General features: G+C 43.7%; 2 protein-coding genes across 3 annotated transcripts; both read right to left on the bottom strand.

The window, feature by feature from the left end:
* Positions 1-6,952: 6,952 nt before the first annotated feature.
* Positions 6,953-10,463, bottom strand: ccna2 (cyclin A2). Its single transcript, XM_004086467.4, has 8 exons — positions 9,732-10,463; positions 9,172-9,424; positions 8,968-9,074; positions 8,674-8,897; positions 8,394-8,598; positions 8,202-8,315; positions 7,893-8,026; positions 6,953-7,399 (listed from the first exon to the last, which is right to left on the bottom strand). The coding sequence occupies exons 1-8, from the start codon at positions 9,930-9,932 to the stop codon at positions 7,348-7,350; spliced, it is 1,290 nt and encodes a 429-aa protein (XP_004086515.1). The 5' UTR covers positions 9,933-10,463; the 3' UTR covers positions 6,953-7,347.
* Positions 10,464-11,053: 590 nt separating this feature from the next.
* Positions 11,054-16,942, bottom strand: bbs7 (Bardet-Biedl syndrome 7). 2 transcript variants are annotated; one of them, XR_002289765.3, is made up of 19 exons: positions 16,448-16,942; positions 16,247-16,312; positions 15,813-15,875; positions 15,570-15,745; positions 15,265-15,451; positions 15,086-15,158; positions 14,880-14,987; positions 14,634-14,764; positions 14,019-14,103; positions 13,785-13,887; positions 13,421-13,613; positions 13,266-13,340; positions 13,097-13,165; positions 12,741-12,880; positions 12,337-12,501; positions 12,047-12,156; positions 11,727-11,960; positions 11,303-11,426; positions 11,054-11,217 (listed from the first exon to the last, which is right to left on the bottom strand). XR_002289765.3 is itself a non-coding variant. In XM_011473109.4 (19 exons), exons 1-19 carry the CDS (start codon positions 16,481-16,483, stop codon positions 11,084-11,086), a joined length of 2,142 nt encoding a protein of 713 aa, XP_011471411.1. In that variant the 5' UTR covers positions 16,484-16,942; the 3' UTR covers positions 11,054-11,083. The 2 variants fall into 2 exon arrangements, 1 of the variants encoding a protein (XP_011471411.1); XM_011473109.4 differs by having other exon boundaries at positions 11,857-11,960.
* Positions 16,943-17,125: the final 183 nt, after the last annotated feature.

Raw genomic sequence — 17,125 nt, 5'->3', positions numbered from 1 at the left:
CGCCCACATTCCTTATATGTCCATATCCAGTGTTTTTCAATGTATTCAGTTTCAGGCATTTATGCATGCATTCAATTTTCACTGTATTGTATTGAAATGCATGGTAGTTATAACAGTGCGCCACTTTGCTAGCATGCCACGTACACGCCGTTCAAAATCTACAACTTCTAATTCCAACATTTTTTCCACAGTAGCTTGCCATTGATGCCCAAAAAGTTTCGAGACAATCGATGAAAATTCCAACGACAAGTTTACGTTTGAATCTGGTGGTAAAGGTGTTTTTTATAGAAAATTCAAGATGACCGCCTTTTCCCGAGGTCAAAGGTCGACAAAACTCCAGAGGTGATTGTAGACTTACGCTACGGACATGCGCGTCAAATTTCGTGAAAATCGCTCGAAAAAAAGTTCATTTTTCCATATTGTGTAAAAACGCGAAAAACTCAAAACGGCAGATTTTGGCACAAAATGGCCGCCAAACCGTAGGTCGGGTCGCCATCACGTAATGATTTCAAAACTTTATTTGGATATACCCGACAGAGTTATCTGGGTTTCGTTAGCCGATTCTTAAAAATAAAATCCGAAAAAAATTTTTTTTGCCCAGTCAGCACTTTTTTTTGCGACGGTTTTTTGTTTACCACGGCCACATTCCTTTCTCGATTTTGTCGTATGTGACATCGTTTTGTTCAGTGTGGGCCAGGGTATCGCATATTTCAGTTTCAGGCTATTCCGATAAAATATGTGCGAGCTAGCTAAAATGGCGACGGTTGCGAATTCGCCACGCGCACGCCTTTCAAATTCTACAACTTCTAATTCCAACATTTTGTCCACAGTAGCTTGCCATTGATGCCCGAGAAGTTTCAAAAAGATCGATAAAAATCCCTAGGACGAGTTTTCGTTTGTATACGTTACTAAAGGTGCTTTTTTAAGAAAATTCAAGATGGCCGCCCCTTCCCAAGGTCAAAGGTCAACAAAACTTCTTTGGTAGTTGTAGAATCGTGTTTGTGGCATGTGTGTGCAATTTCGTGAAAATCGCTTGAACAAAAGTGTAGTTTTCCCATATTGTCAAAAAACACGAAAATCGCCATTTCTCTGAGTTCGCCACAAAATGGCCGCCAAGCCGTAGGTCGTGTGGCCATCCCATAATGATTTTATAACTTCTTTGGGATATCTCCAACACGCGTGTTTTGGTTTTGTAACTGTATTTCAAAATATTTTTTTTTGGCCCCATAAGCGATATTCGGCCCATTCATTTTTTTTACGGGAACGCTCGCCGTGATGTCATCGTCGTGGGGGGGGTGACGTTCTCTTTGCCGAAAATTCATTTTCAATTTATCCCAGGTGTGTTCCAATTTTGGTGAGTTTTCGGGTATGTGGCGGTACCAGTTACAATATGGTCCTTGCACTCTGTGAGTGCTGCGGGCCATAATAATAATGAAACAAAGCAGAAACAATATAGAAGTTTTTGCGGTTAGGATTTCCTATGTATTTCAATGCGGCCTGTCTTTTACTATAGGCTGGGCATGTCTTTTTGGCTTTAAACCCGTCTTTTGAGGGCTTTTTGGGGCTTTTTCGTGTTTTTGTCGTCATTTTTGCGACTACAAATTTGTCGTTTGTGCGGGGGTGTTGTGCGTGTGTGTGTCTATTTTTGTTGCGTTACACAATTGTCGTCTCGTTGTGTGCTTTGGGCGACTTTTGACCCCATTTTTTGGCGTTTTGACGCGTTTTTTTGACGTTTTGGACTTTTTGAGTGTTCGACCCTCGTACCAGTTACAATATGGTCCTTGCAGTCTATGACTGCTGCGGGCCATAATAATAATAATAATGAAACGAAGCAGAAACAATATAGAAGTTTTTGCGGTTAGGATTTCCTATGTATTTCAATGCGGCCTGTCTTTTACTATAGGCTGGGCATGTCTTTTTGGCTTTAAACCTGTCTTTTGAGGGCTTTTTGGGGCTTTTTTGTGTTTTTGTCGTCATTTTTGCGACTACAAATTTGACGTTTTTGCGTTGGTGTTGTGCGTGTGTGTGTGTATTTTTGTTGCGTTACACAATTGTCGTGTCGTTGTGTGCTTTGGGCGACCTTTGACCCCATTTTTTGGCGTTTTGACGCGTTTTTTTGACGTTTTAGACCTTTTTGAGTGTTCGACCCTCGTACCAGTTACAATATGGTCCTTGCACTCTGTGAGTGCTGCGGGCCATAATAATAATGAAACGAAGCAGAAACAATATAGAAGTTTTTGCGGTTAGGATTTCCCATGTATTTCAATGCGGCCTGTCTTTTACTATAGGCTGGGCATGTCTTTTTGGCTTTAAACCCGTCTTTTGAGGGCTTTTTTGGGCATTTTTGTGTTTTTGTCGTCATTTTTGCGACTACAATTTTTACGTTTTTGCGTTGGTGTTGTGCGTGTGTGTGTGTATTTTTGTTGCGTTACACAATTGTCGTCTCGTTGTGTGCTTTGGGCGACTTTTGACCCCATTTTTTGGCGTTTTGACGCGTTTTTTTGACGTTTTGGACCTTTTTGAGTGTTCGACCCTCGTAGCAGTTACAATATGGTCCTTGCACTCTGTGAGTGCTGCGGGCCATAAATATAAAAGAAATGTTGCAACATTTATTGTGGTAAAAGACCTGAAAAGGAAAGTTTGAAACCAAAGTGTCTTACGTATATTCAACAACAATCTGCAGAGACTCTACTCCAGATGAGGGAAACCGATGTCTCTCCTGTTTGTCGGTTAACAAACCAGCACCTATGAATATGGGAGGTTTTATTTAAAATTAAAAAAGGACATTAAGATCTATAAAATTAATAAATGACCTTTAATATCAATCGTGTAACTGTCTGGAAGTTAGTGTACAGACATCAGGATGGGTGTCTCTGCCAATCATCATCAGTAGTTGTTGTACTGCAGACTTTGCTAGTTGTAGTACAAGTACAGAAAAATGTTTGGATAAAGATCAGACCGGAGAGCTTTGAAAAAGACAAAACTTTGAATAATAAATGTAAAAAATGTCCTCTGGCTCTAGAGAGAAAGGGTGTCATTTATTACTGCTGCGATTATAACGCCCCACTGACACCAAGTGTTTTACAGTCTGTTTAATAGAACCAGAATGAAGAACCACAAAGACATTTGTAATGTCCTGTCAGAAGCCAATAATAGCATCACTCATGGTGTGGCAGCTTCTGCAGCGGGGGTTCCTGTTGCAGCCCTAGTGCTTGCAGGCAAATAACAAAAGACTTAGGGGTTAGGCTTTGGGTTACAGCCTTTGGGTAAAGCTAAGCATGTGAAGCCAGACCAAGCAGATTGATAACCTTGCTTTGATGATGTTGAGCTTCGTGCAGTGTCTCCAGAATACACTGAAACCAGCTGTGACTTTAGCATGTGACCAGTGTTTTTCCTGTTTTGGAAAATCTTTAATTTGCAGTAAAAATGTTATTGATTAAAGAACTCAAGTTCATGCGGGCGTGCTTGTTTTGTTGTGTATTATTGGTATTTGGCGTGAATTGCACAAACAAAGCAGTTTAAGCAGGTAGTAGGATCCATTCGGTTCTGGTCTTTTTTTACAGCAATCATCTGTTTAGAGTGCAGAGCGTGTGCTGTGTTGTCCATCATCCTGAGCACCTTCAGCCTTTTCATCCCCTCCACAGGATGGCGCTTTGATTGTCCAACAAATAAAATGGTCTCAAAGAAATCTGTGAACAATGTCTCATGTTAGTGTAAAAACCGCTGAACACTCAGGCATCAGTTGTTCCCAACTAGGATGGAAATGCTTTTGAGTATATGGATCTTAAATCATTTCAGATGTCTTAATTAAGGCCAGAAACTGTTTGTTGTTTTCACATCCTATGATCCAGTCGCATCTGCTTTGGTACAGTAAATGACTGATTTTCTTCTATGTGACTCACACGAAGCTCAAACTCTGGAGAGGGACCGCAAATCTCTTTATTAACTCTGCAGGAAAAATGATACGCTCTGCTTTTTCACTCTAACTGCAATAAGAGTTTTTTTTAAAGACATTTGGTTTTAAAAAGGAGAAACTGAAAGGGGAATGTCATGGAATTGTTGCTGCAGCAGTGTCGTGTTCACAATTCCTATTCTACTGTTGGAGAGCAGCACTCCATTCTGGATCAACTTCTGCCTGTGGCCCTTATTTGTGGAGTTGTGGCCAGTTTTTGCCTCCTGAACTTTTGGCTGTTTGCATGTAATCCTTGTGCTATCCTACGGGGGCAAGATGACCATTGAGGTGTTCTCCCTACCATGACAAAGGTGGATAAAGGTGGAGAGGATTTCATGTAATCCATGGACACCAGTGAAGATCAAGATCTAGATGACCCCACTCCCAATGTTAACATGCCTAGGATAGCACAAGGGTTAAAGAGTTGCTTGTTTTACCACCAAATGGTTCCCGAGCTCGGCTGTGTCTGCAGCTCGCCGCTCCCCCAGGGGATGGCTCAATGGTGGAGGACAAATTTCACAGCCACGAGCAGAACAAAGCTTACGTTTCAAACTGACGCCATCTTTGTGTCTTACATCAGTTTGAAAGGTTTGACCTCCTCTCAAGCAGAACTTTACTCCAAAACCCATCAAGGCAAAGGTTACTCAGCAAATTCAGAATTTCATTGATGCTTTCAATTGTATGTGTTTGTCTTCCGTCTGTTTTTCCTTTCATCAGAACAAATCAGGCAGCATGAGCACTGCTGCAGTACATTTCATGTCTGGAATCATCCATAAAATATTCAGCAGCTTTAAATCAACAGTCCAGCGTTTTTCATTGGGGAGGTTTGTGAGGCTGCTGATACTCATGTAGTGTCAGGAAGCATTTTGCAAGAAGAGCGAAGCTGGAGGAAAACAAGCGTGCATGAGATCTGCAGACGCTGCCAGGCTTCTTTAATCTGCAAGTTTGGTGCTGAAGGCAGCAGATAAGCAGACTGTTGTTGGCTTGAAATAACCAAAGTGTGAACCTGTGGAAGAAGAAACCCTGAGGAGTTCCAGATGAAGTGTTTGTAGGCAGACCATTAAAATCCTGGGGGGTTATGAACATTTTTGTTTTCCCACCAAGACTTGGATTAGGGGAATGCTCAGAATCAGTGTGAGAACTATTTCAACTATTTCAGTGCAGCTAACATGTTTCCCTTTGTTCATGCTACAACACAAATGCCTAATCATATTTCACCATGTCATAGTGAAATATGACGTGGTTGGGCTTCACTCAAAGAAACATTGAATATCTGCAAATTCAAAGAAAATCCTAGTTTGGAAGAAATACAGCTGGAAAAATCAGATTATTTCCTTTAGCACCGATTCTCTACAGACTTTGAAATCAAAAAATGTGTTCCTCCACTTTGGAGTGAAAGAGCTGAGCTAGAATATGTTAGAATGGAATTTGCATCAAATGCACCTGGACATGGCACAGCATCGGCTGTTGATGTTGTTGCTTCCCCTGGAGGGTGGCGCTCAGCCTGTCCGCTGACATACTCAGGATTCTAAAAAGCTAATGACAGAGAGGCGTTCATTAATGTCATTAGCAGAAAACTGTCACCGGCCAATTCACCAATGAGATGAGAGGAGTGCAAATTGCCCACTTGATGCATTGCTTTAATCACCATGAATGCAGATGCAGATTTGACGCCGGCTTGCGCTTTTACATTGACAGCAAAGGTTGTTTGTGTGAATTCATTGCTGAGATGAAAAGAGATTGCTTTTTCTCAAGATTAGCTTTATTTTTGCAAGAAAAAGAGCTGGGAGACAGTTCCATACTCCCCAACAAACATGGTTTATACTTTAGGCACACAGAGCAGTAAAAAGAAAAGGCAGTGAAGATACAAGCTTGGATTTTTGGAGGCAACAAAAGCACTTTGTCTTACATTGATCGGCAAAGGCACATTCAAGCCCTGCGACCAGCCCCGGTGCTGGCAGGGATTGGCACATTTGTCCGTCTCTCACAACACACGCTGCAGCCTCCGGTCAGAGTGAGGTTGCCTCACGGAGCGCACGGGCTGCAGCACCGACTTTGCCAGAGAGTTTCTGAGCTGTTTTAAAAGCATCCAGAGCAGAAGCACCAGCAGGATCAGAAGTCCCAAGAGCATCCCCAGGTACAGGCTCAGGTTCCAGCCCCAGCCCAGAGCCAGAGGCAGCGAGGTGGACGCCACCAGAAATTTTTTGGGGGCAGGCATGCGTTTCAGCCTGCTTTGGCCAGCCTTCAAGTCTTTATTCGCACTTCCCCAGAGGGTTGGACCGATGTGATGTAGCTGCTGGTAGCTCTGTGCAGGCATCCATCCTGCTGGCTTTGCCGTTAAAGTCCATTCAGGATCCTGGTTACATCCCCATCACCAGAACGAGCCTCCAGCAGGAAGGAGAACCTGTTGGCTTCTTAACCGGCCATTCTTTGAGCAGGAAAAGCTTTCCAGCAGCTGGTCTGCTTCTCCCTCTGCCAGCCTCCAGTCACAAAGCCAGCCTCCATGTTCAGTAAGGGGGGGGGGGCTCCTTTCCCATTGGCTGCCTGGAGTTTTCCCCTCAGCAATAAATCAAATAGCCAGGTGGAAAATGCCAGTGCTGGTTCCTTAGATTCCCATTCATCCTTTGCACTCCATACTGAGAGAATTTACTGGTCATGTTCAGGGTTGCACCTTTGTTTCCCCAAAATAATCTAAAGATGTTGATGTGGAAAGAACCAGACGGCTTTATTCCCTCCCCATCCAACATGCATCTAGAGTAGTATCAGCTTTACTAGCAAGTCAGTAGAGCCCAGATGTTTATATTGTATAAATAAACCCTAATTTGGTTTCAGCGAAAAACTGAAGGCTGGATGTCAGACACAGCTGGAGGAGGAGACAAACCCTTAAAGTGTAGCCCTGTGCATTCTGAGCTCCTCCCCAGCAAAGTTAAACCAGAACAGTTCTCTGAAACCAGATTAAACCAGCAGCGGTTCTTTACTGCCCTCATGTGTACAAACGGATAGTCTTCAAAAAGAAGTTTATTTATAAGAGCCATGGTCTACAGTGCAGGAAGCCAGTGGATGAAACGGGACACAGATCATGGAGTCAGCCTTTAATCTGCATCACATCAGGCAGTCTAAGATGAAGGAAACTGCCCGGCTTCTACAAAGGCTGAACATTTGCAGATTAAAGCAGCACTGAATGAGGACAGACCGACACTAAAAGCCATTGATTACACAACTGGATGCACATGGCATAAATGCTGAGACTAGAAATATAAAAATATTAAAACCTCTTTAAGGAAAAAAGAAAAAAGGAGCACCACTCCAAAAAGAGCAGAACATGCCGTCTAAAACTGGTACGTCATTTACAAAAAATGATTAAAAAGACTAACAATACATCAACAACAAGCAGGTCACTTCAGCAGCAGCTTGGAGGGAGCAGCGATCGTGGAGACTTCAGAGTATCTGTGGAGAAAAGACAACGTCAGAGTACGACAGCGTCTCCTGGAGGACTGCCAGCCTTCAGGAATCTGCATTCTGATTACACGACTGAGGATTTTTACAACATTCTCAGCTTAGAGGACAAATGCTACACATTTCTGAAACCATGTTCCTCCCTGCAGTGTCACTGAAGTGAGTAACAGGCCAAGGAGTTTACCATCAACAGTGAAGATGCTGGAGTCTGGAGCCGCCTTTTGTTTCCATGCAACTTTTCAGAATTATCCGATCATCTTAACACCTCTAATCTCGCGGTACAACTAAAGACACATTTTTAGCCATCATTTAATTGAATTTAAGGTTACTTATTGTAAAAAAAAAAAAATGTGGTTGGGAAGTTTTTACTGCTAGTTGAGCTCTCAGAAATTGTCAGATTCCTCTGATACTTTTTTAGAGTAATACAAATATTTTCCAACGATCCTTAAATAGAAGTACACAAAATCAAAGTACGGCAGCTCACCTGGAGGCCTTGTACTTCTCGCGGACAGACTGCTGGGCGTGCTGAGCGGCGCTCAGGAACATCTTGTGAAGGTCTTCGATGCACGGCATCAGGTCTACTAGCATGTAGCCCGTCATCTCTGCCAAGGATTTGGGCTGGAGCAGAGCAGAGAAAATGTCAGTGAACCAATTTTACATTTCCACAACCACCATGAGCCTCAGCCTGGCATGTGACAAACAGCCCCACGTCCCCATAAAGCATCTCAAACCAAAACATTCAAGCGTATAACCCTTCACATTCCTAACTTAAGTTGGAGGGAAATAGTCTCACCCAAGAGCCGCCGGTCACTGCATGGTTGGCGAGGATGTAGGCTGCAGCCGCCGTCTGCGATGGCAGGTACTTCAAGAAGGGGTCTGAATCTATCAAACTCAACTCCCCGAGGTACTGAGGACAGATCAAGCACCGTCAGAGCACATCCATATGCTTCTGTAGACCAACACGACGGACCACATGAACACTCACCATTGCCAAGCTTTCCACCTGTTTGTTGACGCCGTGGTGGCAGAAGTACTGAGTAAGAAACTGGTTTATCGTTGGTGCTGCCAGATCAAATGACAGGACTTTGAGCACCAGATGCTCCATCCTCAACACCTGCTTCTTGGTGTACGTGTCATCTGTGATGTAGACGAACTCTGCCACCTCAGGAGGGTAAATCTCTTCGAATTTCCTGCACATACAAAGTCATTCAACCTTTCCGAACCAAACTAGTCGTGTTTTCCTGGGCAGGATAATTGGCACATACGCAGCCAGCAGCATGGCAGCAGTCCCAACAAGCTGGAGTTTGCCCCTCAGGACGGACATCGACGAGAGGAAGCGATCAATGTAGTTAACGGCCAGATACAGCGTTTCATTGTGGAGCTTGTACTCTTCTCCAACCTCCACCAACCAGTCCACCAGGATGGCCCTCATGCTGTTTGTGATGTCAGGCTGCTTCTTCATGTAGCCGGCCTTCGGTCTGGTTTTCACCTGAAACAAATACCCGATTGTTGTAGCAGAGATGACAGGAGGGGAAGAAAGGAAAAGGAGAGTCTCTCACCTCCATCTCCCTCAGGTACAAATGAATTTCAGCTGCATATTCTGGGACTTCGTTGACATTAACTTGTTTGTCGTCCACCTCCACCAACGACATGTCCATGGGAGAATCTGAAAGTCATTTAGTGCACAGATGATGACACCTCACTTTGACACCAAAGCCAACATCGGTCATTACTAAACAAGCCAAGATTCTACAGCAGCCCACCAAAGCCGGCTTCCACAACCAACGGGACATCGAGGGCAGCCAGGGGCTGTCGGCATGTCAGGGCGTTGTGGACGGCCACAGGAGAGCGAGGGGCCGGGGCCCTGGCTCTGAGGGCCTCAGACACGGTCTTCTTGGTGCAGGCGCCATCAGGCTCATCCATGTGGATCTGGAAGGCCGGCTGCTTGACAGGCGGCTTTTCCAGGACGCTTTTCCCATAATCGTCAGCTTTACAGGATGAGGGTAGAGCAGAGTCCTGGAGGCAACAGAACACAAGAAAGGTGAGTTTCTGCTCTGAAGGCAAACAGCAGCAGATCTGCTTCAGAAGACAGAACAGTCTGTAAGGTAAACTAGGAGGAGTGAGGCTAAAATGGCGCACAGACTGAACATGAAACTACAAAGACCATCTCCAGAAGCAGATCTAAGACAGGTTCAGATGCTAAAGGCGAATGACTGTTATCACGGTGCTAGAACCGAGCCACAGCCGTGAGGAACCGGGAGCACAGCCGGATAACCGGCGGCTGGCGCCCCGCCGCGGAGCGGGCCGTGCGGCGGCATGCTACCTGCTTTGCGCCGCGGAGGCTTTGGGTTTTGTTCCGCTGGTGGTTCTGCAGAGCTCCCAGCACGGTTCTGTTGGCAGCCTGTTTGGGCGGAAGGTTTTCGCTGGCTGCAGGCCGGGCTTTGATGGCGCCTCTCAGCCTGCTGGACGGCATGTTCTCCTGGTTTTGGAGCTCACTCGCCGCGCTTCGGTTTGCCGCCGACATGTTTCCTGCAACAAACACTCGCTGCTGGCTTTGACCTTTGAACTCTTCGGGACCCCTCGTCGTTCGTAGCGGGGATCGGGTCGGGTGCTAGCCTGAAGTGGAGCCGAATAAACTCAAAACTAAACAGTTGAGATGGCAACGAAAAAACAGAACAGCAGCGCCACAGCAGAGGAGCGCGTGAGCGGTAGAGCGATTCCAAAGCGCGGGACACAAACACACTACGGTTCCATAGTCACGCGGGTCCACAGCACAACCGACCAGGACACGAACCACTAGCAAGCAGACATTTAGGAACAGGGTTCTGCTTTCTCTCAGTTCAAGTAGCCCGCGAGGATTGAACCAACCAATCACAAAGCGCACAGATGGTGACGCTGCAAAACTACTGGAGCCGCAGTGGTACAAATGTCTTGATTGCAAATTCAAAACCGGTTGGACCCGTTTGTCTGCAGCGGCACAGAGCAGCAAACGAAAGGAAACGTCCCTGCTCAAGCAGACGGCAGTCAGGACGACGTCCGTGGATTTTAACCGTCTGCAGACTCTTCTGAGCGTGTTTATTTACAAAAACTAAAATAAAACGACACTTTCTGAAGTGTTGTCAGATTTCAAGTGCTTATGAGCTTATTTGACCTGCAGTTAGTAAGGATTCATTTAAAGGAAAAGGTTCTCCAAATATAATACACTGGATTCTCTGTTTAAGGGTTTAATGGCCATTATAATAAAAATAAAGAAGAACAAAGCACGTCACTGAAGATGTGTTCAGTCATGTGTTGTGGGGATTGAACAGGCAATGAAAAACACCACAAAACATTTCTACATAGTTTAATATGGTCTGATCTTTAAAAAATCATATGACATCTTTTGACTATTTCATTTTTAAATAGTTTCTCACAGAGATTTTCATATAGAAATGCAGTCCGTTTAGCTTTGATTTCTGTCTATGAACCTGTGATATGTTATTAAATGAAAAAGAGGAGTCTGTATTAACTACCTGGAGGAATTTATAAAGTCTGGATTTAAGCAGAAATAATTGTGGATTGTGAAACCGACAGCTTCTGAAAACAGCATGGCACCATGACACAAACTATAACTGTCATTACATAAAGATGCAACATAGAAGCAGAACACGTGAATGGATTTTATTTCATCCAACCTCAAACATCATTGAAAAATTCTAACAGAGAGTTTAGATCATAGTTATCCAGAATCTCCAACAGAGATGACACCTTTGTTTTCACATTCTGGCCTTTGAACTTGAATTTATCAATGAAGAGGTCAGTGATCATTCCTGCAGGAAAAACAAATATAAAGAAATAGAAATTAGTGTCAGGAGACCAACAGAAATTAAGATAAATGTGGCTTCTGCAATGTACCATAAAGCCTCTCCAGATGTGCTGGCTGCTTCTTGTATTCCTCCAGAAGACTGGCAGATTCATCCAAGATGCTTCGATACTCTGGTATGAGAAAACTGGCGTTTCCCTCATGAACCTGAAGCTCCTGACAATTCCAGAAGAGATGTGGGTGAAGTGAATGTACAGAACCTCAAGTACATCACCAAACATCAAACCTTCACAGAGAAGAGTCGCTGGTTTCCTGATTTTAATTTCAATTCAGCAGAAAATAGGAATAAGACATCCTTCATTGTAGGAGCTATATATCCCATTGTGATATATTATTTTGCCTATTTCAAATACAATTATATACATTCTTTAAAGTGCATTTCTCGCTTATTTTCCATCTCTCTCTGTTTAAATGAAGCTTCCATCTGTCACTCCATTTCAAAGTGGGCAAACCTACATAATCAGCAAAGGATCAAGTCCGTTTTTCCTCCACTGTAGTTGCAGATGTACTGCAGTTCTCGGCTGTCAGTGACATCTGAAATGAATCTTTCCTTCATGTGTGCAGATGAACACAACAGCCTGCTTACTCTCAGAGCATCAACAAGCTGGACCTTTTTAGCCAACAGCAGCTGGTACTCCAACTTTGGATGAATCATTCTGAGAGTGTGGCTCACCGAGTCATCATTGATATCTGAAAGAGAAATGCATCTTTGAAATTCTTTTCTTGTCTTTACATGCAAACAAAAGCATATGTGAACGCAGAAGTGAGGCACCAACCATAAGAAATGTTGAGATTGATTTTCTTTTTGGTTGCTTCTTTAGAGAGAACATCACTTAGAATAGAAATAGTAGAGATGTTGTCGGACTGGAAGTGACCTTCGCCTTTGCTGAAACAACAAATTATTTACACCACAGATGCTACGTTTAAAGATGAAGCTCAGGAGGAATGTATGTCGCATGTAAAAAAAATCCACATCAAAATATTTGAAGCCGGATTGTAAAGCAGAATTTTCTTCCTTCATACATTGACTGGAACTTGGGCGTTTTTACCACACGGCTGCATTTACCAGTAGGTGGCTTCAAGCTGTGTGCCCAGAAAAGTATTGCGAAAATAGAAAGTGATGTCGTCTTCAGCAGGTGTTTTTTCTGGCACCTCTGGCAAACAGAAAACCACCCAGGAGTGGATCTCTGCAAAACTGAACTGCCCCACCAGGCTAAGACGGTTCATGGGTCTGAAGAAGACAAACAGACAGAAAACAAGACAGAAGGTCACTGAGTGACAGCAGCACTGGCTGACCTTATTAAGGTCTGCACTGAGGTTTGAACACAGCCCAGAACTACTGTACGGTGGTAGTAACATAGATGGTTATGACTATTGGCCTGAAAAACCCCTCCATAAGTTAGAATTCACTCGGCATACTTTGATTGGGCTATTTCTTCTCAGAAACTCTCATCACAGACAGTCAGTCACCTGGCTGGGTCGATGCTGTGGGTGCGTTGGTGGAGGGACAGAGGCTTGATCTGGTACTGGCGAACCTGACAGGTCTTGGGTTGCAGCCTGGGGGTTATGTAAGCCTGCAGGGTCCCATACTGTCCCTCAATAGACCTCACCTTGGAAAACAACCATGATAACACAGGAACAATGAAACGCATGTTTCAGCATACTGCACAGGGATGTTCAGCTAAGAAGAACCAGTCTATGAACCAACACAACTAGTTTTGGTCAAGTAGTTTGATCGAAACAGATGTTTACGGTTCATGTAATGTAACATACTCCCACAGGAATCGGCAAGCTCTGCTGATGTCACAGTTCCATCTACTGCATACCTTCAGTTCCAGTCTGGTGGTGTTGGCCTGACATCTGTATGTGGCCAGGAGAAAGTTACCGTTGGGTTGCTGCAAAAGGAGTTAGAAGAGTCTGAACATTAAGGCAGATCGGTGGCTTTCTTTGAGCAGAAAGCCTTGGCCTTTCTGCAAACAGCTCCATTTAGCTCACCTCAGGGTCACATTCACTGAAACTGACAACGGCCGAGTTCTTATCCACATCCAGCAGATCAATGGGAACATCACTCTGGGAGCAAACTGAAAGTTACATTCTGAAGGGTTTTTCTACGGGATCAGTTTCAACTGAGGACCTGATTTTCGGTTTACCTGAAGCAGCAGATTATCGATGGCAGTCTGGACCTCCAGAGTGAGGCTGTAGCTCGCATCGTCCTGGCAGAGAGTGAACTTGTCATTGATGCTGAACACGGGCACAGCAGAGACGGCTGTGCTGGACTGAGTGGTCTGCTGGTACTGCTCACGTCCCTGCAGGACTTTCCCCTGCAGCTGTTCCAGCTCCGCTCTGAAAGGAACCAAAACTGACTTCAACTGCTTCCATCCCTCCAGTTTCCAAAACCACTTCATCCCTTTCAGGGTCGCAGGGGTGCTGGAGCCTTTCGGAGCTACTGTTGGGTAAAGGCAGGGTTCCCCCTAAATGCTGCCAGTAATAACTGACTGGGTAAGAAGCTCCTACCTCAGTGCTTCCACTTTAGACTGTGTCTCTTTGCTCATCCTAAACTCATCTCCAGCAGCAGCCTCAGTTTTTTGCGATTCAGTGGTCAAACCAGTCACCCATCCTAGAAGAGGAGCAGTATTCCAGATTCAATTATAATGGTCCTCTGTCAACTAACAATGCGTGAAACCTGTGAATTCAGAATAGTTGAGAGGCTGACAGTGTTGTAAGGTTCAGGAAAACGTCTCTACTAACCTGTATAAGTGGCAGTGACAACCTCATCATAAGACTCTTTCCCCACACAGCCTCCCTGGATGGAGGTCACACTCTCAGACAAAACCTGTGACCAGGAAGGAAACGTTTCCGCTTTAGCCCTCAGGTCATGAAATGCTGATCAGGATAAATAGCTTTTTCAAACAATAACAGGACTTTTAAACACCAAAACAACAACTACAAACAAAAGTTCTGTTAAAGACAAATATAAGAAATTTAAAATGAATTCATCATTTTGCTTTGACAACCTGCTCAACAACTAAAGTTATGGATTTATGTTTCGCAAATAAATGTAACTTTTTTGTTTTTTTTTATTTATTTGAAATGCTTTATTTCAAGCAATCAAGGAATAATGCACAAAACAATACAATAAGCATTCATACAAAGACGTATCAAACTTAGGATAATAGATAATAGATATTAAATCAAAGATTGCTTGAAAGGGAGGAAAGGAAGCGAACAACTGAATTGAAATAGCTTCAGGTTTAAAAACAAAAGGATGCAGTTTTGGCAGAATGGATTTGTTGACAGAGATTAACTGTTAATTAGAATGAAGGAAGATGAATAAAACAACAAAGACTCCTGATAGAAACCTACATGCTCAAAGCGTAAGGTGGGCTCATTGGAACTGTCAAAGCCATAAACCTGCACCGTCCCATCATCTCTGCCCACCAGGATGTCATTCACGCCGTCTCCAACGATGTCGTACGCGTCGGCGCAGAGAATCCCTGACAGGAGACAAACGCCGTTTGCTGCTGAACTACACTTAGAAATGAGTCTGATACTCAAGCAGCTTCTATGAAAACGTGATTGAAAATATTTGATCATCCAAAAGCGAGTTACCCCCTTTTTTATTGTCATTATCAATTTCCCACTTGGCCACAGCGGAGTGCTCGCCAATCTGGACAAGTCCAAGTCTTCCATCTGTAGTTCCATAAAGGACCTCCTCCCCTGAGAAAAGATGGATGGAATGCCAAAGCTGGTGTAAAAAGAGCAGATCGAAGCCATAATATTCTTTGGATACTCAGCTGAAAAACAAATGGACTAGCCTGCATCTTTATTGTACAGTTCCAGGACTGATGGAGGACCGGGGACTTCAATGTCATAGGCAAGTGTGGAGCCCTTCAGTCACATGCAGATAAAATGATAGAAAGTAAACTATATGGAACTGACTGAAGGTCATGCACTTCCTGAAATGAAAAGATAAAGAAATAAAAGCTCAACTGACCTGCAAGACTCTCAGAACTCGATCTTGACATGCCAAGACCGGCGTGAGGTGAGGGAGCTTTTCCGAGGACACACAAGTGATATCATTGATTTTGTCTCCAGACAGGAAGTAGTCCTGATCCTTGCAGTCACAGTAGTGATTGTAAATGTAACTTGCACACACAAAAAGGTCAGCACCTGAGACATACCTGGAAGACAAACACCACTCAAGGGGAAAGCTCACAATTCTCCATCACTTCTCCGAACAACTCACTCAACTAGAGCAAACAATAATAATGATGAGAGAAGTTTTAGAGCGCGTCTCACATGGCGTTGATGCTTTCAGTAAGATTGGCTTCAAAGGTGAGAAATTGTTTGCCTTTCTTGGTGAATCCTCGAACCTGAGAGCCGGAGCAGACAAAGATCTTCTCCCGAGGAGTCCCAAGAGCACCTCCAAGGTCCATCCTACAGATCTTCTGGCCCGGGAGTGTTTTAAACACAGGCTGAAATGAGAGTCTCTTTACTGACAGCAGGAGAAGTGAATGATGAGTCAGTAAAACCTAAACCCACCACTGCCTCCCCCTTCTTCATCCCAAAACATGTCAGAATCCCATCGTGATCAGCAATGGCAACCTGCAACACAAAAATCCTTCATTGGGGAACATTGCAGATCATTAGTGAAGATGTTACTAAAATTGTATCAAAGTCAGCAAACTGTTTTCCAACCGGAAGAGAGCATCTCAAAGGAGACCAGAGGGCTGTGGCTATGCAGGCTTTAAACAGCTGTTTTTCTGCATTCAACTTGATGTTTTTATGCAACTTAGTTGGAAAGAAATTGAACAAAATGATTTTCTTATTGCTTTTGTTGTGAATGTCTTGTTTTATAGCTTGCTTCAGTTTAAAATGTTCAAACAATTAAAAAAAAAACTTAAAGCACGAAAAGGAGATTCTTGAGATTAGTAAGGAGACTCCAAAAGAACAGAAAAGAACGGCACAAACTCTACCTTTTGAGTTGCCTTTTTCCCCAAAGCTGGAAGAAGTCTCATAGATTTTTGAGATGTCACTCCAACCTGAAGGGGAACGATGGAGCAGTGATGGTTTGAATTAACTTCAACTATCACCAGCTCCAAATGCAGACGTCCACATTAAAGTAATATAACAAGACGAAAAGTACAAATAAATACAATTTAAATGTGTCGTGTTACCTGAACATAATCGACTCTGTTAAGGTGGATCTCCATCTTCAGCCTTCACCTCGTCCTCACTTTGTCGGGGAATAACAGAAAAATCCGGCGACTCTTTGGTTTTGACCAGATTACGGGGTGCTGTTTATATCCGACTATGATTATGTTCGCTTACAATTGGTAAAAGAAAATCTAGATAAGGTTAAATTACAGGACGAAACCGGTGCAAATTAGGACTGAGATTATCTGAAAGCAGGGGATTATGCAGATGCGCTAACGCTAGCTAGCAAGCTAATCGGCTAACACGATTAATTCACGGCCAGCTGTCCTTTTTTTTAAAGATGACGTCATCGTTTTTAAAAGAATGTAAAGGTGGACATCCGTTACGCGCTGAGCAACACGGTTTGGATATGAATGCAGAGCAGAAGAGTTACCGTGTAACATTGATTTTGCCAAATAAACTGTGTAGCCTCGGTGATGTTGCCCATGGCAACGACGCTACAGTCTGTAAAATACGATCCAATTGGATAAAGGCTAAGAAGGAAATTGATGAATCTGAAAGCTGATTGGCTGCTGGGACTGTGGCCTTGTGTCCGAATTAGACAAATGCTTAAAAAAAAACTTTATTCATACAAATCCGGCATTATAATTTACAATAAATAAACGTAACAGCAACTTTGAGTAAAAAGGTTTACAATC

This window comes from Oryzias latipes, chromosome 10 (assembly GCF_053564925.1).
Source record: "Oryzias latipes strain Hd-rR chromosome 10, Olatipes_Hd-rR_3.1".
NCBI classification, from domain to species: domain Eukaryota; kingdom Metazoa; phylum Chordata; class Actinopteri; order Beloniformes; family Adrianichthyidae; genus Oryzias; species Oryzias latipes.
The sequence above is the reverse complement of the archived record's forward strand: the minus strand, read 5'-3'. Positions and strand labels throughout refer to the sequence as shown.

Bases quoted from the DNA above. Each gene is read 5' to 3' on its own strand.
- ccna2 (XM_004086467.4), bottom strand. From the start codon at position 9,932: ATGTCGGCGGCAAACCGAAGCGCGGCGAGTGAGCTCCAAAACCAGGAG. The intron at 9,425-9,731 runs GTAGCATGCCGC...TGTTGCCTCCAG, and splicing joins GCCTCCGCGGCGCAAAGCAG to GACTCTGCTCTACCCTCATC. The intron at 7,400-7,892 runs GTGAGCTGCCGT...TTTTCTCCACAG, and splicing joins GAGAAGTACAAGGCCTCCAG to ATACTCTGAAGTCTCCACGA.
- bbs7 (XM_011473109.4), bottom strand. From the start codon at position 16,483: ATGGAGATCCACCTTAACAGAGTCGATTATGTTCAG. The intron at 15,876-16,246 runs GTAGAGTTTGTG...TTTGTGTTGCAG, and splicing joins GGAAAAAGGCAACTCAAAAG to GTTGCCATTGCTGATCACGA. The intron at 15,746-15,812 runs GTGGGTTTAGGT...CTCTCATTTCAG, and splicing joins TGAAGAAGGGGGAGGCAGTG to CCTGTGTTTAAAACACTCCC.